The 23,623-nt window shown below is 48.4% G+C and overlaps 1 protein-coding gene across 3 annotated transcripts in view; it reads left to right on the top strand.

Annotated features, from left to right (window-relative positions):
- slc25a16 (solute carrier family 25 member 16) overlaps nt 1-23,623 on the top strand; it is a 97,241-nt gene that overhangs the window by 40,316 nt on the left and 33,302 nt on the right. For 2 of the 3 annotated variants that reach the window (XM_070874924.1, XM_070874925.1), the window contains one exon: nt 4,242-4,334. In XM_070874924.1, coding sequence (XP_070731025.1) covers nt 4,242-4,334 — 93 coding nt within the window. Of the gene's footprint in view, nt 1-4,241; nt 4,335-16,697; nt 16,888-23,623 lie in introns of those variants that run through there. The other variant, XM_070874926.1, reaches the window with a different exon arrangement.

The raw sequence follows: 23,623 nt of genomic DNA, 5'->3' as shown, positions 1-23,623 counted from the left end.
TGGGAGGACGTCTTCAGCCACTGGGAGAAGGCGATTAAGGAAGATTCTTGCGATTACTTTCCCTGTGGCAGACAGCAAGGGAAACGCTTCTGTAATTACCACAATCGGACTTGTCACCTTTCCAGGAGCGGCGTCGGGCCCAGGAGTTGAGTTGGGCCTAGTTTAGCACTTCTTCAACTGATCTGGCTGGATCACATCAAGCACTATTAGGTCCTGCTTTCCTCTGCCAAAACTGCTCACTATTCCAGAATCATCTTGGATTGCAAAGATAACCCTCCGGCTTCTCTTCTGCACCATCAACTTAAACAACAAGTGCGAGGAGCTCAGAGACTTCTTTGTCACTAAGGTTGAGATTATCCATTCAGCTGCCTCTGCCGCTTCCCTCCCTTTTCCCAGCCTACCAAGCCAAGGTTCCCCCCTGCCCTAGCCCTGAACTCACAACTTTCTTTAGTTTCGCACCTATCCCCTCGTGGTCTCTTGGAGTTCATCTTTTCATGAGAGCCACCTCTTGCTCTTTCAACCCTTTTCCCATTAAACTGCTGACCACCCAACTTCCCTTCATGGCCCCCATGTTAGCTGATACTATAAACGGTTCCCTCTCCTCGGGTATTGTCCTCCCTTTCAAATCTGTCGTCATCAACCTCTCACAAAACCCACACTTGATCACTCCTTTATTGCAAAATATCGTTCCTTCTCCAACCTCCCTTTCCTTTCCAAAGTCCTTAAATATATGCCACCTCTCAAATCCGTGCCCATCTTTTCCCACAACTCGATAAGTTTGAATCTCTCCAATCGGATTTCAGCTCCTGCCACAGTACTGAAACAGCTCAAATCAAAGTCACAAATTACATCCTCTGTGGACTATGGTGCACTATTCCTTCTCGACCTCTCTGCAGCCTTTGACACGGTTAACCACACCATCCTCCTTCAACGGTTCTCCTCTGCTGTCCAGCTGGGTTGAATAGGAACTTGCCTGGTTCCAATCCTATCTGTTCAGTCACAGCCAGAGAATCACCTACAATGGCTTCTCTTCCCACTCCCGCGCCATTACCTCTGGAGTTCCTCAAGGATCGATCCTTGGTACCCTCATCTTTTTTATCTACATACTGTCCCCTCGGTCACAATCAGTTTCCTACGCTACGGGACATTCAGCTCTACCTCACCACCACGTCTCTCTACCCCTCTGCTGTCTGATTTGCCACACTGCTTGTCTGACATTGGATCAAATGCAATTTCCTCCAATTAAACATTAGGAAGACCAAAGGCATCACTGGCTCCATCCCTACAACCCTCTAAGAATTCTGCGTTGCTCCAATTCTGGCCTCATTCATCCTTTGTCCCACTTCCTTTGTCCCACCATTGGCGGCTGTGCCTTCAGCCGTCTAGGCCCTAAGCTCTAGAATTCCTTCCCTAAACCTTGTCACCTGTCCATATCTCTTTCCTCCTTTAAGACACTCCTTAAAACCTACCTCTTTGAGCTATTCGTCACCTGTCCTAATATTTTCTTCCTTGGCTCGGTGTCAATTTTTGTCTGATTATGCTTCTGTGAAGAGTGTTGGGATGTTTTCCTACGTTAAAGGCGCTAGTTGAAGTACTTTTGAAGTGTAGTCACTGTTGTAGTGTAGGAACACGGCAACCAATTTGCACACAGCAAGTCCCTCGAACAGCAATGAGGGATACAGTAGCATAGTGGTTGTTATTGGACTAGTAATCCTGAAGCCTGGACTAATGCAAAAGCAAAATACTGCGGATGTTGGAAATCTGAAATAAAAACAGAAAATGCTGGAAATAGTCAGCAGGTCAGGCAGCATCTATGGAGAGAGAAACAGAGTTGATGTTTCAGGTCGATGGCCCTTCTTCGTCAGAACTGGCGAATGTTCGAAATGAACAGATTCTTAAGGAGCACTGAAAGGGGGAAGGGAGGAAAGAACAAAAGGGAAGGTCTGTGATAGAGTGGAAGACATGAGAGATTAGAGAGATAAAAGGGTGATGGGCCGACTTGAGATGACAATGGCAGAAGTTAGAAAAAGATTAGTCTAGATAGGGTGTGAATGGTGGAATAATTACCAGCTGCCATGGGTGGGGGGGAAATTATTTTTTTTCTCTGTTTCTAAGCAAGCATAGGGCAGGGAAAGGGGGGAGGGGAGGAAAGAACAAAAGGGAAGGTCCGTGATAGGGTGGAAGGCAGAAGAGATTAGAAAGACAAAAGGGATGATGGTGCAAGGCAAAAGGAGATGGTAATGGGACAAGTTAAACAAAAGAGCAGTCTGGATAGGGTGTAAATGGAAATGGCAGAATCATCAATAGTTGTATGGGAAAGAGAGAAAAAACAGAAAAAAAAGGGGGCAGCGGTTACAGACTGTAATTGTTGAACTCGATGTTGAGTCCAGAAGGCTGTAAAGTGCCTAATCAAAAGATGAGGTGCTGTTCCTTGAGCTTACGTTGAGCTTCATTGGAACAGTGTAAGAGGCCGAGGACGGAGAGATCAGAGTGGGAGTGGAGTGGAGAATTAAAATGACAGGCGACCGGAAGCTCGGGGTCACACTTACGGACTGAATGGAGGTGTTCTGCAAAGCGGTCACCCAATCTGAGTTGGTCTCCCCAATGTAGAGGAGACCGCATCGTGAGCAGCGAATACAGTATACTAAATTGAAAGAAGTGCAAGTAAATGGCTTTTTCACCTGGAAGGTGTTTGGCGCCCTGGACACTGGGAAGGGAGGAGGTAAAAGGGCAGGTGTTACATCTCCTGCGCTTGCACGGGAAGGTGCCGTGGGAAGGGGAGGGGGTGCTGGGGATGATTGAGGAGTGGACCAGAGTGTCGTGGAGGGAGTGGTCCCTTCGGAATGCTGAAAGGGGAGGGGAAGATGCATTTGGGGGTGAGATCACGCTGGAGGTGGCGGAAATGATGGAGGATGAACGTGGAGACTGATGGGGTGAAAGGTGAGGACAAGGGGAATCCTATCGTGGTTCTGGGAGGGAGGGGAAGGGGTGAGAGCAGAAGTGTGGGAAATATAATGGACACGGTCGAGGGCCATGTCAACCACAGTAGAGGGGAATCCTCGGTGGAGGACAAAAGACATATCGGAAGGAGTAGTATGGAAGGTGGTGTTGTCAGAACAGATGTGGCGGAGAAACTTGGAGAATGGAACGGAGTGTTTACAGGAAGTGTAGTCCGGGTAGCTGTAGGAGTCAGTGGGCTTATAGTGAAAGTTTGTTAATAGCCTATTCCCAGAAATGGAGACACAGAAGTCGAGGAAAGGAAGGGAAGATTTGGAGATTGACCATGTGAAGGTGAGGGAAGGGTAGAAATTGGAAGCAAAGTGAATGAAATTTTCTTGTTCAGGACGAGAGCAGGAAATGGCACCGATACAGTCATCAATGTACCAGAAAAAGAGGTGAGGAAGGGGACCTGAGATGGACTGGAACAAAGAATGTTTCACATATCCCACGAAAATGCAAGCATAGCTGGGACCCATGCGGGTACCCATAGCAATATCTTTAATTTGGAGGAAGTGAGTGGAGTCAAAGGAGAAGTTGTTCAATGTGAGGACTGGACTAACATTCTGGAGATATGAATTCAAAACCCACCATGGCAGCTGAGGAATTTAAATTCAGTTAATTAAGTAAACTTGTAATGAAAAGCTAGTATCAGTAATGGTGACCATGAAACTACTGGATTGTCGTAAAAACCCATCTGGTTCACTAATGTTCTTTAGGGAAGGAAACCTGACGCCCTTAACCAGTCTGGCCTATATGTGACTCCAGACGCACAGCAATGTGGTTGACTCTTAACTGCCCTCTGAGATTGCCTAGCAAACCACTCAATTGTATAAGGTGGCTCACCACCACTTTTTTAAGCGCAATTAGGAATGGGCAATAAATGCTGGCCTTGTCAACGATGCTCACATCCCGTGAATGAATTAAATTAAAAAATGACCAAATAATCTGATTTAGTAATGTTAGTTGAGGGGTAAATATTGGTCAGGACACCGGGAAAACTCTCCTCTTCAAATAGTGCCATGGGATCTTTTCCATCAGCCAAAGACGGCACCTCTGACAGTGCAGAACTGAAATTTATGTGCTCAATTTCTGGAGTTAAGCTTGAACCTACAACCTTCTGACTCGGGAGATAGTGCTATACTGAATCCATCGTTAACACCAAATTTATATATATATGTAAATGTTACAGAAATTAACTTTTGTTGGTGCTGAAGATTAATTTAAATTTATTTTTTGTACAGGTGTTGCAGGATGTTGTGCAAAGTCAACTATTGCACCCTTGGACAGGGTGAAGATTTTATTACAGGCTCACAATCGTCATTATAAACATCTTGGTAACTATTAACAACAATCTGTTCAGTATGCTGTAATTTTTTATTTGAATATAGGAGCACACTGGTGTATGACGAGACTGGGAAAAATGTCAGTCAGGCGTTAATTGATGTAAAATGTCCTATTTGACATTAAAGATAGAGTTGGAATGATTATTTACTGCCCCATTCTTTTACTTGTGGACTTAATCCAAATGGGTGATGCACAGCCTCTGTCTAAAATGGGGAAATACCAGGCAGCTGGGAGTTCCTCCCTAAGGGAAGGGCCCAACCAGCAGAGGAGCAGCCCATAACAGCTCCCCAAACTGCCCATATACTCCTGCATTGCTAAAAATAACCTGCTCTGGTTCTCAGGCATAATCAGGCACAGGTTGGTCACACACCTTAAGGCACAGGTAGAATATAAATGTAAACAGACTGAACTGGCTGTGCCAATCAATGCTGACATTTTCTGGTGAATCTTCTGTTTGTTTCAGTTTCTGCAAAATGGTTCCTTCTGATCAATTTCCCAGTCCTCTGGTCAGGACCCAGTTTGCTTCTGTTAATGTGAATTAAATTGGTGCTAGTCTTCTGGTTAAGTGGAGTTAGAGGACAAAGGATAATTGGACTAGTGCCAAAGGAGGGCTATCATGATGGAGGCAAGAAAGGACCAGAAGGAAAAGGTAGCGTGGAGTTGAGGAAGGCAAAGCGGAGCGCAATTAGATACCATGGGATACAAGATTAAGGAGGGGTAGAGGTTGGTGATGCAATAATGGGGAAGATTAAGAGGAACATTTTTTTACACAGCGAGTTGTCGTGTTCTGGAATGCACTGCCTGAAAGGGTTGTGGAAACAGATTCAATAGTAACTTTCAAAACGGAATTGGGAATTTGAAAGTTTGCAGTTGACACAAAACTCGGAAATGTAGTAAACAGTGAGGAGGAAAGTAACAGGACAAGAGGACAGATTCAAGAGGACAAAGACAGACTGGTAAAATGGGCATAATAAAACCAGAAAATGCTAGAAATCTCAGTGGGTCAGGCAGCGTCTGTGGAGAGAAACAAGAGTTTACGTTTCTGGTCTGTAACCCAGTTCTGACAAAGGATCTGAAACATTTCTCTCCACAGATGCTGCCTGACTTGCTGAGATTTCCAGCATTTTCTGTTTTTATTTCAGATTCCAGCATCCACAGTATTTTGCTTTTGTATTGATGAAATAGGCAGATACATGGCAGATAAAATTTAACGCAGAGATACATTTTGGAAGGAAGAATGAAGAAAGGCACTATAAACTAAATGGTGTAATTTTAAAGGGGGTGCAGGAACAAAGAGACCTGGAGTTATACGCACACAAAACTTTGAAGGTGGCACTACATGTTGAGAAGGCTGTTAAAAAAGCATAGGGGATCCTGGGATTCATAAATAGAGGCATAGAGTACAAAAACTAGAGAGTTATGCTAAACCTTTATAAATCAGTGATTGGGCCCCAGCTGGAGTATTGTGTTCAATTCTGGACACACTTTAGGAAGGATGTCAAGGCCTTTGAGAGGGTACTGAGGAGATTTACTAGAATGGTACCAAAGATGAGGGACTTTTATTATGTGCAGTGACTACAGAGCTTTTATTCTCCTTACAGCAGAGACGGTTAAGGGGGATGTATTCGAGATGTTTCGAAATGATGAGGGGTTTTGATAGAATAAATAAGGAGAAACTGTTTCCAGTGGCAGTTTGATTGATAACCAAATAAGAGATTTAAGATAATTGGCAAAAAAGCCAAGGGGAAGAATAATGGAAGCAGATTCAGTAATAACTTTCAGAAGGGAAGTGGATAAGTATTTAAAAAGGAAAATTTGCAGTGCAGTGGGCAAACGCAGGGACGCTAGAATAACTGTAGGGGTTAAGTTTGGTTAAAACACATTTTGAACATAGACACACACAGATGCTGTTGGGGGCGGGGTGGTGAGAATGGAATGTCAATCGCTGTATGGACTCCAGTGTCGATAAAGGGAATACGTTCCTTTTGCAAGAAGGATCAGAAGAGATAAAGGATTAAAGGCCACTGAGAATCCCATGAGCCCTGGTGCATGGGGAACATCCAGAGTGTAAACCTAACTGAATGTTAGCAGCTGAACTTACCACTAAATCGGCTGACCTATCAACAGCACGCACACAGAAGGTAATGAGATATTGAATCCAGTAGTTAACCCTATAAATTCAGGCTACACTGTTGTACTTCAGGAACTCAGAAATTCAACGCAGAGAAGTGTGAGATGATACATTTTGGTAGGAAGAATGAGGACACCCCATACACACTAAATGGTACAATTTTAAAGGGGGCGCAAGAACAGAGAGACCCTGGGGGTGCTTGTGCACAAATCTTTGAAGGTGGCAGGACAAGTTAAGAAGGCAGTTAAAAAAACATGGGATCCTTGGCTTTATTAATGGAGTACAAAAGTAAGGAAGTTATACGAAACCTATATAAAACACTAGTTCGGCCCCAGCTGGACTATTGTGTCCAATTCTGGGCGTCACACTTTGGGAAAGACATGAAGGTTTTGGAGAGGGTACAGAAGAGATTTACTCTAAAGGTTCCAGGGATGAGTGAATACAGTTACATGGATAGACTAGAGAAGCTGGAGTTGTTCTCCTTAGAACAGAGAAGACAAAGAGGAGATTTGATAGAGGTGTTTAAAATCATGGAGGGTTTCGATAGAGTAAATAAAGAGAAACTGTTTCCAAAGGCTGAAGAGTCGATAATGATAGGTCACAGATTTAAGGTGATTGGCAAAAGAGCCAGAGACGACATGAGGAAAAAGCTTTTTACGCAATGAGTGGTTAGGATTTGGAATGCACTGGTGAATATAGATTCAATAGTAGCCTTCAAATGGAAATTGGATAAATACATGAAGGAGAAAAAATTACAGGGGAAAGAGCTGGGGAGTGGGAATAACTGGATTACTCTTCGAAAGAGCCAGTGTAGACTCGATAGGCCGAATGGCCTTTTCTGTGCTGTACTATTCTATGATTCTATGAACTGTGCATAATCTGACCCAGGACTACTGTGAGGGGGCGGGGGGGAGGAGGGAGAAAAGCAACTCACAAACCCCATTCATTGAGTTCTCTGTCTCTGAGTATAGTTGATATCATTCTCATGGACCCTGCATGTAATGGGTTATTAATCAGAAATCTTGATATTTCCTGGTCCTTAAACCTGCACAGAGGAATGATAGTGAGGATCCAAAAACCGAACAACATGCACAAAGATAAAGATGGATTGCTCCATTAGGTAGTTTAACATCTGTGGGAGGGAACATTTTGGAATCTTTATTTAGGAAGATTATGATGGAGAATCCCGATGGAGTTCTTTGAGGAGGTGATGGATATGGTGGGTGGGGAAATGTAGTGGATGTGGGGCTTTCAGACTGGGTACCATCCAGGACACTATTGAAGCAGATTAACTGGTATGGAATTAGGGGAGAATAGTAAACTGGATTAAAAACTGGTTAGAAGGGGAGGGGGGGAACAGAGAGTAGGGCAGTTTCTCAGAGTGGTTTGTAGTGGGTAGCAATGTCCCACAGGGTTCTGTCTGGAACCACTTCTGTTCAATGATTTGGGGTGGCCACATTTGCAGACAATACTAAAATAGGGGGCACAGTAAATTATTACGAGGATTACAGGAAGTTGCAAGGGGATATTGATAAGGTGGTGAATGGGCATGAATGATGGAATTCAATGTCAGTTACATGTGTGGTGGAGCATTTTGATTAAAAAATAATGATACTTTGGATGGGGAAAACTGGATAATGTGGAAGAGCAGAAGGATTTGGGGCTTCAGGTTCACGGCATTAAAAGCACCACCTCAAGTGACTAAGGCCATAATAAGCTAATGGGAACCAGTGTTTTATGTCAAGAGGTATAGGGCTAGACGTTCCATTAGTTTTGCATCGATACTGCCTATTTAACGTCCATTTTGATGCTGAGATGAGGTATACCGCCAAGATATCGCCCATTTAGCAACAACATGGAAACTAACGCCATTTATCGCTCACTTAAAGCCCAGCGTTACTTTCGGCATTTACTTAACGGCGAGAATGAATAATACCGCTCGCCCATTTTTTTTGCCATAAAGATCAGAATAACGTCCATAAAATTGTTGAGCGTTACTTTTGGCACCTCGCCAAATATCACCGAAAATATCGTTCGCCGAAAAAAGCACTGAGAAAAAATTGCTCTCACCTGAACTAAACCCAGCGGTATGGACGCCATTTTGTAAATTGGAGGTCGTTTCACATAAAAGGCTGCTTCAACATCTGGGGAGTTTTGATGTACTCTGGAGTTATTTTAAGGTGATTTGAAAATCTGAACAAACATCTTATCATACTGTGGACGATTTGAATTTATGTTAGGTAAATTTATTGTTTGTGAACAATAGGTATAATACTGATTGTTATAGTAATGGGGCTTGTAATTTCTTAGTCTGTCTTGATGACTGCACACATGCTGCAGACTAGAGGTGGCAGAAGGTATATTCAAGAGTATTAGGTGCCCAATCAAAGAGGTGGTAGACTGCTGAGGAGGACGAGAACTTACACCCCATGCACTTACAGGGAGAAGCGGTCTTACCTGAACTTGTCCGATAACACGTTCCTTAGGAGACTGCGCTTCCGGAAACAGGTTATCAGTGAGATATGCCAGCTCATTAGGGGAGATCTGCAGCCTGCCAGCACCACCAGGACCGCAGTGTGCGTTGAGGTCAAGGTCACTGCGGTACTTTCCTTCTATGCATCATGTTCCTTTCAGGCCTCAGCTGCCGACATTTGTGCTATTTCTCAGCATGCCACACATTGCTGCATTCGACAGGTGACTGAAGCCCTTTACGCACGCAGGATGGACTTTATCAGCTTCCCTATGACCAGGGAGGCACAGATCGAGAGGACTCTAGGATTCTCCAGAATTGCAAACTTCCCCAAGGTGCAGGGAGCAATAGACTGTACGTACATTGCCATGCGGGCATCTTTTCAGGATGCAGAAGTTTTTCGGAACCAAAAGGGATTCCACTCCCTGAATGTGCAACTCGTTGCGACCACCAGCAAATTATAATGAAAGTAAATGCAAAATTTCCGGGCAGCATCCATGATGCTCACATCCTGCATGAGAGCACTGTATCTGATATGTTTACCAGTCAGCCACAAGGTCAGTGCTTGATACTTGGTGACAAAGGATATGGCCGCACCACCTGGCTGATGACCCCGCTGCGTAACACCCACACAGAAGTCGAGAAGCGATACAACGAAAGCCACATAGCCACACGCAATATCGTCAAGAATACCATTGGAGTGCTTAAGCAGCGGTTTAGATGCCTGGACCATTCAGGAGGCGAGCTACAATTCCACCCTGAGCAGGTAGCTCAATTCGTGGTGGTGTGCTGCATGCTGCACAATTTGGCTATCAGGAGGGAACAAGAATTGCCAGCAGGGACTGCCGGTCCACCTCAGGAGAGAGAGGAAGAGGAGGACGAGGAGGTAGACGATGAGCTAGGGACAGACAATCAGGCTGACGACGAAACCATGCCCCCACCCCCCCTGTAGACCGCAGGAAAGGGCTCGTGGTGGCTACATAGCTGGAAGACTCTTACGTCAGTAGCTCATAAATGAGCGCTTTGCTTGAAATAACGTTGGCGGTATTTACAAAGCTGCAAGACTGCTGTGTCTGGAGCTCATACATCAATGGTGTGCATTACCTTGGTGACAGTTAACGTTTAAGTTGATTCAAGTTATGTTGAATTATCCCCTTTCATGTTAAGGAATCACCAGTGTGTAACGGTGCAGCTATCTGTGAAAATGCGCAACAATGTTATGTGAAATAAAAAACATTTAATGAGAACATTTGTATAAAATCATAATTATAACTGTAAAAAACACCCCACCCCACCCCACCCCACAACAAATTTATAACATTTATATCATTCATTAAATTTTTAACATTTCCAACAAAACTTCATAAATATAGAACACACATGCAAAAAAAACAAGGTATCCCCTCCCCCTTCCCCCAAAACCTCCCAACATTTATTCAATAGCAGCAACAACAACAATACTCTTGCAACTACAACTCCTGCGGCCATGCACCTCACTTTCCTCCCCCCCCCCCCCCCACTTCTCCCCACCTCTACCCCTTCCCCTCCCGACTCCAAGCCGCCTTGCCGCAGTGCTCCTCAAGAGCTGCTTCATTGGGGGGGGGGGGGATGTTGGCAGATCCGCTGGTTGGCCGGATGCTGGAGAGGACGGTCCCGAGGAGAGAATGTCCTCCGAGCCAGAAGCAAGAGCTTCCTCCTGACTCACGTGTCGTTGGCAGTGGGGTTGTGGCACCTTGGGGTTCAGTGATGCGCTCTGGGAACACTGGTAGCCCTGTGGCACCAGTGTGCCTGGCTATCATCTCCAGGGCCACCGCCATCCGCGGCACGTAATCTGTCATGGTTGCGGACATGGTGGCCAGCTGTTGAGATATGCCCCCCATTGTCTGGAGGATCTGCTGACCTATGTCAACACTCTTCCTAGACAAATGAACCATGTCCCTGCTTAGATCTGCCGCTCGTGGAGCAGTCCTGCTGTGTCGAACCAACCTCCGCGAGGTCGGCGCTGGCATGGAGACACTTTGGGTGTCCTGCGGCAAAGTGCTTGGGCCCGCTACCTCCACGGTGGAGGAGGACATGGCCACAGGAGCACTAAAAGTAATAGGTGTGCTTGACTTGATGGAGCTTGTTGCTGCAGGCTCCTCAAACTTTGCACTGTCGTCAGTGGAGAAGGCACCTTGCAGCTCCACGGGCGAGATTCTGGGCTCCTCACCACCAGTCTGACGATCTCCCGCCGCCGGATCCGCACCTTGCCTCAGTGGTGTTGCCTGTGACTGCGATGTTGGCTGAGCTACAAAACATAAATGAGGTTATTAGAGGAGAAGGGGGTGCTAGGGTCACAGGGTGATTCAAACGCTACACACAGCATATGGACGACAACAGCACTACCGCTATCAAAATAATCACAGACCTCACATTTAGTGAACATAACCAAATTCTGAATTAGAAACAGAGAAACATAGAAAATAGGTGCAGGAGTAGGCCATTCGGCCCTTCCAGCCTGCACCGCCATTCAATGAGTTCATGGCTGAACATGCAACTTCAGTACCCCATTCCTGCTTTCTCGCCATACCCCTTGATCCCCCTAGTAGTAAGGACTTCATCTAACTCCTTTTTGAATATATTTAGTGAATTGGCCTCAACAACTTTCTGTGGTAGAGAATTCCACAGGTTCACCACTCTCTGGGTGAAGAAGTTCCTCCTCATCTCGGTCCTAAATGGCTTACCCCTTATCCTTAGACTGTGTCCCCAGGTTCTGGACTTCCCCAACATTGGGAACATTCTTCCTGCATCTAACCTGTCTAACCCCGTCAGAATTTTAAACGTTTCTATGAGGTCCCCTCTCATTCTTCTGAACTCCAGTGAATACAAGCCCAGTTGATCCAGTCTTTCTTGATAGGTCAGTCCCGCCATCCCGGGAATCAGTCTGGTGAACCTTCGCTGCACTCCCTCAATAGCAAGAATGTCCTTCCTTAGGTTAGGAGACCAAAACTGTACACAATACTCCAGGCCTCACCAATGCCCTGTACAACTGTAGCAACACCTCCCTGTCCCTGTACTCAAATCCCCTCGCTATGAAGGCCAACATGCCATTTGCTTTCTTAACCGCCTGCTGCACCTGCATGCCAACCTTCAATGACTGATGTACCATGACACCCAGGTCTCTTTGCACCTTCCCTTTTCCTAATCTGTCACCATTCAGATAATAGTCTGGTCTCTCTGTTTTTACCACCAAAGTGGATAACCTCACATTTATCCACATTATACTTCATCTGCCATGCATTTGCCCACTCACCTAACCTATCCAAGTCACTCTGCAGCCTCATAGCATCCTCCTTGCAGCTCACACTGCCACCCAACTTAGTGTCATCCGCAAATTTGGAGATACTACATTTAATCCCCTCGTCTAAATCATTAATGTACAGTGTAAACAGCTGGGGCCCCAGCACAGAACCTTGCGGTACCCCACTAGTCACTGCCTGCCATTCTGAAAAGTCCCCATTTACTCCTACTCTTTGCTTCCTGTCTGACAACCAGTTCTCAATCCATGACAGCACACTATCCCCAATCCCATGTGCTTTAACTTTGCACATTAATCTCTTGTGTGGGACCTTGTCGAAAGCCTTCTGAAAGTCCAAATATACCACATCAACTGGTTCTCCCTTGTCCACTCTACTGGAAACATCCTCAAAAAATTCCAGAAGATTTGTCAAGCATGATTTCCCTTTCACAAATCCATGCTGACTTGGACCTATCATATCACCTCTTTCCAAATGCACTGCTATGACATCCTTAATAATTGATTCCATCATTTTACCCTGTTATCTCTCTCCCTCCTTTTTTTAAAAAGTGGGGTTACATTGGCTACCCTCCACTCCATAGAAACTGATCCAGAGTCAATGGAATGTTGGAAAATGACTGTCAATGCATCCACTATTTCCAAGGCCACCTCCTTAAGTATTCTGGGATGCAGTCCATCAGGCCCTGGGGATTTATCGGCCTTCAATCTCATCAATTTCCCCAACACAATTTCCCGACTAATAAGGATTTCCCTCAGTTCCTCCTCCTTACTAGACCCTCCGACCCCTTTTATATCCGGAAGGTTGTTTGTGTCCTCCTTAGTGAATACCGAACCAAAGTACTTGTTCAATTAGTCTGCCATTTCTTTGTTCCCCGTTATGACTTCCCCTGATTCTGACTGCAGGGGACCTACGTTTGTCTTTACTAACCTTTTACTCTTTACATATCTATAGAAACTTTTGCAATCCGTCTTAATGTTCCCTGCAAGCTTCTTCTCGTACTCCATTTTCCCTGCCCTAATCAAACCCTTTGTCCTCCTCTGCTGAGTTCTAAATTTCTCCCAGTCCCCGGGTTCGCTGCTATTTCTGGCCAATTTGTATGCCACTTCCTTGGCTTTAATACTATCCCTGATTTCCCTTGATAGCCACGGTTGAGCCACCTTCCCTTTTTTATTTTTACGCGACAGGAATGTACAATTGTTGTAGTTCATCCATGCGGTCTCTAAATGTCTGCCATTGCCCATCCACAGTCAACCCCTTAAGTATCATTCGCCAATCTATCCTAGCCAATTCATGCCTCATACCTTCAAAGTTAGCCTTCTTTAAGTTCTGGACCATGGTCTCTGAATTAACTGTTTCATTCTCTATCCTAATGCAGAATTCCACCATATTATGGTCACTCTTCCCCAAGGGACCTCGCACAACGAGATTGCTAATTAATCCTCTCTCATTACACAACACCCAGTCTAAGATGGCCTCCCCCCTAGTTGGTTCGTCGACATATTGGTCTAAAAAACCATCCCTTATGCACTCCAGGAAATCCTCCTCCACCGTATTGCTTCCAGTTTGGTTAACCCAATCTATGTGCATATTAAAGTCACCCATTATAACTGCTGCACCTTTATTGCATGCACCCCTAATTCCCTGTTTGATGCCCTCCCCAACATCACTACTACTGTTTGGAGGTCTGTACACAACTCCCACTAGCGTTTTTTGCCCTTTGGTGTTCTGCAGCTCTACCCATATAGATTCCACATCATCCAAGCTAATGTCCTTCCTAACTATTGCCTTAATCTCCTCCTTAACCAGCAATGCTACCCCACCTCCTTTTCCTTTTATTCTATCCTTCCTGAATGTTGAATACCCCTGGATGTTGAGTTCCCAGCCCTGATCATCCTGGAGCCACGTCTCCGTAATCCCAATCACATCATATTTGTTAACATCTATTTGCAGAGTTAATTCATCCACCTTATTGCGGATACTCCTTGCATTGAGACACAAAGCCTTTAGGCTTGTTTTTTTAACACCCTTTGTCCTTTTAGAATTTTGCTGTACAATGGCCCTTTTTGTTCTTTGCCTTGGGTTTCTCTGCCCTCCACTTTTCCTCATCTCCTTTCTGTCTTTTGCTTTTGCCTCCTTTTTGTTTCCCTCAGTCTCCCTGCATTGGTTCCCATCCCCCTGCCATATTAGTTTAACTCCTCCCCAACAGCACTAGCAAACACTCCCCCTAGGACATTGGTTCCGGTCCTGCCCAGGTGCAGACCGTCCGGTTTGTACTGGTCCCACCTCCCCCAGAACCGGTTCCAATGCCCCAGGAATTTGAATTCCTCCCTGCTGCACCACTGCTCAAGCCACGTATTCATCTGCGCTATCCTGCGATTCCTACTCTGACTCGCACGTGGCACTGGTAGCAATCCCGAGATTACTACTTTTGAGGTCCTACTTTTTAATTTAGCTCCTAGCTCCTTAAATTCGTTTCGTAGGACCTCATCCCTTTTTTTTTTACCTATGTCGTTGGTACCAATGTGCACGACGACAATTGGCTGATCTCCCTCCCTTTTTAGAATGTCCTGCACCCGCTCCGAGACATCCTTGACCCTTGCACCAGGGAGGCAACATACCATCCTGGAGTCTCGATTGTGGCCGCAGAAACGCCTATCTATTCCCCTTCCAATTGAATCCCCTATCACTATCGCTCTCCCACTCTTTTTCCTGCCCTCCTGTGCAACAGAGCCAGCCACAGTGCTATGAACTTGGCTGCTGCTGCCCTCCCCTGATGAGTCATCCCCCTCAACAGTACCCAAAGCAGTGTATCTGTTTTGCAGGGGGATGACCACAGGGGACCCCTGCACTACCTTCCTTGCAGTGCTCTTCCTGTTGGTCTTCCATTCCCTATCTGGCTGTGGACCCTTTCCCTGCGGTACGACCAACTCGCTACACGTGCTACTCACGTCATTCTCAGCATCGTGGATGCTCCAGAGTGAATCCACCCTCAGCTCCAACTCCGCAACGCGGTCTGTCAGGAGCTGGAGGAGGATACACTTCCCGCACACGTAGTCGTCAGGGACACTGGAGTCGTCCCTGAGTTCCCACATGGTACAGGAGGAGCATAACACCCGACCGAGCTCTCCTGCCATGACTTAACCCTTAGATAGGCAACAACAATGTTAAAGTTTACTCACTGTTATCGAAGAGAAAAAAGAAAAACTACTCACCAATCACCAGCCAATCACTTACCCCCTTGGTTGTGACGTCACCTTTTGATTTCTTTCTACTTCTTTTTTGCCTTCTCTCCCCGCTGCAGCTGCATAGGTACGCCTTTCGCTGCCGCTGAGCCTTTATAGGGCTCACCAACGCCAGGAACTCCCGCCTCTCGGACTGTCGCTGCTGCCAAGCCTTTATAGGCCTCACCAACGCCAGGAACTTCCGCCTCTCGGACTGCTGCCGCTGAGCCTTTATAGGCCTCACCAACGCCAGGAACTCCCGCCTCTCGGACTGCCGCTGCCTCTCGCTGCTGCCGAGCCTTTATAGGCCTCACCAACGCCAGGCACTCCCGCCTCTCGGACTGCTGCCGCTGAGCCTTTATAGGCCTCACCAACGCCAGGAACTCCCGCCTCTCGGACTGCTGCCGCTGAGCCTTTATAGGCCTCACCAACGCCAGGAACTCCTGCCTCTCGGACTGCTGCCGCTGAGCCTTTATAGGCCTCACCAACGCCAGGAACTCCCGCCTCTCGGACTGCTGCCGCTGAGCCTTTATAGGCCTCACCAACGCCAGGAACTCCCGCCTCTCGGACTGCCGCCGCCTCTCGCTGCCACTGAGCCTTTATAGGCCTCACCAACGCCAGGAACTCCCGCCTCTCAGACTGCCTCTGCCGAGCCTTTATAGGCCTCACCAACGCCAGGAACTCCCACCTCTCGGACTGCTGCCGCTGAGCCTTTATAGGCTTCACCAACGCCAGGAACTCCCGCCTCTCGGACTGCCGCCGCCTCTCGCTGCCACTGAGCCTTTATAGGCCTCACCAACGCCAGGAACTCCCGCCTCTCAGACTGCCTCTGCCGAGCCTTTATAGGCCTCACCAACGGCAGGAACTCCCGCCTCTCGGACTGCCGCCGCCGAACCTTTATAGGCCTCACCAACGCCAGGAACTCCCGCCTCTCGGACTGCCGCCGCCTCTCGCTGCCGCTGAGCCTTTATAGGCCTCACCAACGCCAGGAACTCCCGCCTCTCGGACTGTCGCTGCCGCTGAGCCTTTATAGGCCTCACCAACGCCAGGAACTCCCGCCTCTCAGACTGCCGCCGCCTCTCGATGCCGCTGAGCCTTTATAGGCCTCACCAACGCCAGGAACTCCCGCCTCTCGGACTGCCGCCGCTTCTCGCTGAGCCCATCATTAATTAGATAACACTTTCATCAATCATCTATCATATATTGGTCGGATATGAGTGGGTGTGGCATCTATTGACTTTATATCACGCAATGGTGTATACTTTACTCATGTGGCATCACACCAGGTTCTGCTGCTGCTTACGTGGCTCCCCACTAATGCCAGCGCCCGCTCCTTAAGGTCTGTCAGCTCGCTGATGACTGGTGGGCGCCAATTGTGCACTGCTGCTCGGCCCTATTCTTCGAAAGCTGCTTCTGCAAAAGGTAACAACAGCACGACATGGCACCAGATCATTGCATTGGATCATTGCTAGGTACTCCTGTGTTCCAACAAAACTACCTAAATTTTTCATGTCTTTCTTCATATTTGTATTTCCTCATGCCAGGCAATACCCAGTGACTCTGTGATGTGCCCTCTCTATCACATCAACATCCTTCCTACGGAACAGCCAAACAACCAGACAACACACTCACACAAGCATTCACCTCCTGTATGCTCTCTCTCTCTCTTTCTCTTCTCTTCTGCGCATGTCACAGATACTGATACAACACATAACCGAGAGATGTTATAATTATTATTATTTATCATTATTAACCTAAACACGTACACTGTAAACGTAGGCTTTGAGTTAAATATTCCGGGTGTAAGTTCAATACATCAGCTGAATGTATTCACTCATTACACTTACAATTCCAATTATATAAATATCTAAGTAAATTTCAATAAATGTAATACTCTGGCAGATCCAACAAGGTCGTTCCAGCGCTTGCGGCACTGGTTGCCCTCATGTACCTCGTGCGTCGCCGACGAGACCACATCAGCTATGTCAGCCCAAGTTTTCTGGTAAACCTTCGGTGTGGGCTTCGCACACCCACCCCGGGTCAATTGACCCCAGCATGATTCCACCTCCTGCAGGAGGGCAGCATTTGCCTCGTCGGAGAATCTCCGAGCTCGTTTCCGTCCTCCCACTTCGACTTCCTCTTCTACTTCACTGCTCTCACCAGCCTGCTCCCCCTCCACATCGTGCTGTCTCGCCTCCTCCATGCCTTCCATGTAAAGATATATTTTTTTCCCCCAAAATTTCGGTGTAAACAAACTAAATAGTCCTCTCAATTCTTCTTACTCCAATTCTTCCTACCTCCCACAATAGCCAAACAACCAGACAACACACTCACACAAGCATTCACCTCCTCTATGCTCTCTCTCTCTCTTTCTCTCCTCTTCTGCGCATGTATTGATGACCCCTGACCTGCTGAAACGCGAGAAAAGACCGTTGCCATGGCGTTGCTATGGACGCCGACATTTTGCGGCAGAAGGGCAAAAAAATTACCACTAATGCCCATTTCACATTGCTCCCGCTAATGCCCATTTTATAAAATGGAAACTAGGGGTTTTGAATGGGCGATAATCCGGCAATCCCAAAACCCATAATAAATGCCAATGCTGGAAATAACGCCCATTTTTGGGCGATCTGCACAATAATGGAAAGTCTAGCCCATAGAATATAAAAGTCGAGATGCTATGGTGAATCTATATAAACCTCAGTAAGACCACAGTTGGAGTACTGTGTGCAGTTTGGGCCCCACACCGTAGGAAGGATGTTGATGTGATAGAGAGGGCACATCACAGAGTCACTAGGTATTGCCTGGCATGAGGAAATACAAATTTGAAGAAAGACATGAAAAATTGAGGTAGTTTTGTTGGAACACAGGAGATTATGGTGTGGTTTGCCGGTGTTTAAAATGATGAAGGGATGGGACAGGGTAGGTAGACACAGACTGTATCCAGAGATTGAGGGATTGACAACAAGGAAGGTTAAATGTAACAGATTTCCAAATGTCCAAAAAGGACACAGAACAGGCAGACCTTTACACAGAGGTTATGAGACTGTGGAATGTACTACTGGAGTTAGTGATTGGAACACCTAGCTAACAGTGACCATATTATGATTGAATCCGATAGCAGGTTTGAGAGGGAGAAAGAACATAACAGAAGAATTAGGAGCAGGAGTAGGCCATTCGGCCCCTCGAGCCTGCTCCGCCATTCAATAAGATCATGGCTGATCTTCTACCTCAACTCCACTTTCCTGCACTATCCCCATATCCCATGATTCCCTTAATATTCAAAAATCTATTCTATTGATCTCTTTGAATATACTTGAAGACTGAGCCTCCACAGACCTCTGGGATGGAGAATTCCAAAGATTCACCACACTCTGAGTGAAGAAGTTTCTCCTCATCTCAGTCCTAAATAGCCGGCCCCTTATTCTGAGACTGTGACCCCTGGTTGTAGACTCCTCAGCCAGAGGAAACATCCTTCCTGCATCTACCCTATCAAACCCTGTTTAAAAAAAAATGTTGTTTGTTTCATTCTTCCAAACTTTAGAGAATATAGGCCTAGTCTACTCAATCCCTCCTCATAGGACAATCCCCCCATCCCAGAAATCACTGAACCTCCGTTGCACTCCCTCAATGGCAAGTATATCCTTCCTTAGGTAAGGAGACCAAAACGGTACACAATACTCCAGGTGCGGTCTCACCAGGGCCCTATATCATTGCAGTAAGACGTCTTTACTCTTACACTCAAATCCTTTGGTAATAAAGGCCAACATACCACTTGCTTTCTTAATTGCTTGCTGTACCTGCAGGTCCCTCTGAACACCAACTTTTCCCAATCTCTCACCATTTAAAAAATACTCTGTTTTTCTATTTTTCCTACCAAAATGGATAACTTCACATTTCTCCACGTTATATACCATTTGCTATGTTCTTGTCCATTCACTTAGCCTGTCAATATCCCCATGAAGTCTCTTTGCATCCTCCTCACAACTTACATTCCCACCTAGCTTGCCTATATTACATTTGGTCCCCTCATTTAAATCATTGATATAGATTGTGAATAGCTGGGGCCCAAGCACTGATCCTTGCGGCACCCCACTAGTTACAGCCTGCCAACCTGAAAATGACCTGTTTTATTCCTACTCTCTGTTTTCTGTCTGTTAAGCAATCCTCAATCCATGCTAATATATTACCCCCAAACCCATGAGCTCTAATTTTGTTCAATAACCTCTTATCAAGCACCTTCTGAAAATCCAAATACACCACATCCACTGCCGCCGCCCCCCCCCCCCGCCCCCCGCTCTTATCTATTCTGCTAGTTACAACCTCAAAGACTTCTAACAGATTTGTCAAACGTGATTTCCCTTTCATAAATCCCTGTTGACTCTGTCCAATCCTATTATTTTCTAAGTGTCCTGTTACCACATCCTTAATATTAGATTCAAGTCTTTTCCCTACTACTGATATCAGGCTAACTGGTCTGTAGTTCCCCGTTTTCTCTACCCCTCCTTTCTTAAATAGCGGGGTTGCATTAGCTGCTTTCCAATCTGTGGGAACCGTTCTAGAATCTATGGAATTTTGGAAGATGACAACTAATGCATCCACTATCTCTATATCATCATCATCATAGGCAGTCCCTCAGAATCAAGGAAGACTTGCTTCCACTCTAAGAATGAGTCCTTAGGTGGCTGAACAGTCCAATACGAGAACCATAGTCCCTGTCACAGATGGGACAGATAGTCATTGAGGGACAGGTATGCCGCACGCTCTTTCCGCTGCCTGCACTTGATTTCTGCATGCTCTCGGCGATGAGACTCGAGGTGCTCAGCGCCCTCCCGGATGCATTTCCTCCACTTAGGGTGGACTTTGGCCAGAGACTCCCAGGTGTTGGTGGGGATGTTGCACTTTTATCAGAGACGCTTTGAGGGTGTCCTTGTAACGTTTCCTCTACCCACTTTTGGCTCGCATGCCGTGAAGGAGTTCCGAGTAGAGCGCTTGCTTTGGGAGCCTCGTATCTGGCATGCAAACAATGTGGCCTGCCCAGCGGAGCCGATCAAGTGTGGTCAGTGCTTCAATGCTGGGGATGTTGGTCGAGGATGCTAACATTGGTGCGTCTGTCCTCCCAGGGGATTTGTAGGATCTTGCAGAGACATCGTTGGTGGTATTTCTCCAGTGACTTGAGGTGTCTACTGTATATAGTCCATGTCTCGAGCCATACAGGAGGGTGGGTATTACTACAGCCCTATAGACCATGAACTTGGTGGTGGATTTGAGGGCCTGGTCTTCAAACACTCTTTTCCTCAGTCGACCGAAGGCTGCGCTGGCGCACTGGAGGCGGTGTTGAATCTCGTCGTCAATGTCTGCTCTTGTTGATAAGAGGCTCCCGAGGTATGGGAAGTGGTCTACGTTGTCCAGGGCCGCGCCGTAGATCTTGATGACTGGGGGGCAGTGCTGTGCGGCGAGGACAGGCTGGTGGAGGACCTTTGTCTTACGGATGTTTAATGTATCTACAGCCACCTCTTTCAAAACCTTAGGATATAGCCCATCAGGACCAGGGGATTGATCGGCTTTCAGTCCCATGAATTTCTACAGTACTATTTATTTACTAATATAATTCATTTTGCTCCTCTCTTTCTCCCCTCCTCTCAATCTCCCGTCTCTCTCCGCTCCTCTCTCGCCCCTCCGCACTCGCGCCTCTCCTCTCTCGTTTCTCGTTCCCCGCTCCTCTCGTTCCCCCCTCCTCTCGCTCACGCCCTTCATCTCCCTCTCCCCTTCTCTCCCTCTCCCCTTCCCTCCCTCTCCCCTCCTTTCTCTCCTTTGTCACCACCCTCTTCTTTCCCTTCCCTCCTCTCTCTCACACCTCTACCCTTTCCCTTTCCCTTTTCTCACCATCTCTCTCCCTCCCTCTCTCCCCTCCTCTCTCCCCTCCTCTCTCCCCTCCCCTCTCCTCTCCCCCCTCCTCTCCCCCCTCCTCACTCCCCTCCTCTCCCTCCTCCTCTCCCTCTCCTCTCCCTCTCCTCTCTCTCTCCTCCTCTCCCCTCTCCCCCCTCCTCTCTCCCCTGCTCTCCCCCTCCTCTCCCCCCTCCTCTCTCCCCTCCTCCCTCTCCTCCTCTCCCCCCTCCTCCCTCCCCTCCTCCCTCCCCTCCTCCTCCCTCCCCTCCTCTCCCCCTCCCTCCCCTCCTCTCCCCCTCCTCCCTCCCCTCCTCCCTCCCCTCCTCTCTCCCCCTCCTCCCTCCCCTCCTCCCTCCCCTCCTCCCTCCCCTCCTCCCTCCCCTCCTCCCTCCCCTCCTCCCTCCCCTCCTCCCTCCCCTCCTCCCTCCCCTCCTCCCTCCCCTCCTCCCTCCCCTCCTCCCTCCCCTCCTCCCTCCCCCTCCTCTCCCCCCTCCTCTCCCCCTTCCCCCCTCCTCTCCCCCTCCTCTCCTCCCTCCTCTCTCCCCTACTCTTTCCCCCTCTCTCTCTCTCTGCTCCTCTCGCTCTCCGCTCCCCTCTCTCTCCCCTCCTCTCTCCCCTCTTTCTCTCACCTGCCCTCACCCTCCCCTCCCCTGACCCTCTACTCCTCTCTCGCCCCTCCTCTGACCTTCCACTCCTCTCTCGCCCCTCCTCTGACCCTCTACTCCTCTCTCGCCCCTCCTCTGACCTTCCACTCCTCTCTCGCCCCTCCTCTGACCCTGCACTCCCCCCTCGCCCCTCCTCTGACCCTGCACTCCCCTCTCGCCCCTCCTCTGACCCTCCACTCCTTTCTCACCCCTCCTCTCTCGCCCCTCATCTGTCCTCCCTCTCTCTACACCCCTCCCATCTCTCGTCTCCCCTCCCCTCTCCGTCCCCTCCCCTCTCTCTCTTCCCTCCCTGCCCCCTCTTTCTCCTTTCATCTTTCCCCTCTCCTCCCCTCTCTCTCATGTCCTTCTCTCTCTCCCCTCCCCAATCTCTTCACACATTTCACTCTCCTCACCGCCCCTCATCACTCTCTTCCCTCCCCTCACTGCCCTCCCCTCTCTTCCCTCCCCTCTTTTCCCTCCCCCTCTTTTCCCTCCCCCTCTTTTCCCTCCCCCTCTTTTCCCTCCCCCTCTTTTCCCACCTCCTCTCTTCCCTCCCCCTCTCTTCCCTCCCCCTCTTTTCCCTCCCCCTCTCTTCCCTCCCCCTCTCTCCCCTCCCCCTTTCTCCCTTCCCCTTCTCTTCCCCCCCCCTTGTCACCCACCCTCTTTGTCACCCACCCTCTTTGTCACCCACCCTCTTTGTCACCCACCCTCTTTGTCACCCACCCTCTTTGTCACCCACCCTCTTTGTCACCCACCCTCTTTGTCACCCACCCTCTTTGTCACCCACCCTCTTTGTCACCCACCCTCTTTGTCACCCACCCTCTTTGTCACCCACCCTCTTTGTCACCCACCCTCTTTGTCACCCACCCTCTTTGTCACCCACCCTCTTTGTCACCCACCCTCTTTGTCACCCACCCTCTTTGTCACCCACCCTCTTTGTCACCCACCCTCTTTGTCACCCACCCTCTTTGTCACCCCACCCTCTTTGTCACCCACCCTCTTTGTCACCCACCCTCTTTGTCACCCCACCCTCTTTGTCACCCCACCCTCTTTGTCACTCCCCCTCTTTGTCACTCCCCCTCTTTGTCACCCCCCCTCTTTGTCACCCCCCCTCTTTGTCACCCCCCCTCTTTGTCACCCCCCTCTTTGTCACTCCCCCTCTTTGTCACTCCCCCTCTTTGTCACTCCCCCTCTTTGTCACCCCCCCTCTTTGTCACCCCCCTCTTTGTCACCCCCCCTTTGTCACCCCCCCCCTTTGTCACCCCCCCCTTTGTCACCCCCCCCTTTGTCACCCCCCCCTTTGTCACCCCCCCCTTTGTCACCCCCCCCCCTTTGTCACCCCCCCCTTTGTCACCCCCCCCTTTGTCACCCCCCCCTTTGTCACCCCCCCTTTGTCACCCCCCCCTTTGTCACACCCCCTTTGTCACCCCCCCCCTTTGTCACCCCCCCCCCCTTTGTCACCCCCCCCCCTTTGTCACCCCCCCCTTTGTCACCCCCCCCCTTTGTCACCCCCCCCCTTTGTCACCCCCCCCCCTTTGTCACCCCCCCCCCTTTGTCACCCCCCCCCTTGTCAACCCCCCCTTTGTCAAACCCCCCCTTGGTCACCCCCCTCTTTGTCATTCCCC

This window comes from Pristiophorus japonicus, chromosome 3 (genome assembly GCF_044704955.1).
Source record: "Pristiophorus japonicus isolate sPriJap1 chromosome 3, sPriJap1.hap1, whole genome shotgun sequence".
Classification (NCBI taxonomy): domain Eukaryota; kingdom Metazoa; phylum Chordata; class Chondrichthyes; family Pristiophoridae; genus Pristiophorus; species Pristiophorus japonicus.
The sequence above is the reverse complement of the archived record's forward strand: the minus strand, read 5'-3'. Positions and strand labels throughout refer to the sequence as shown.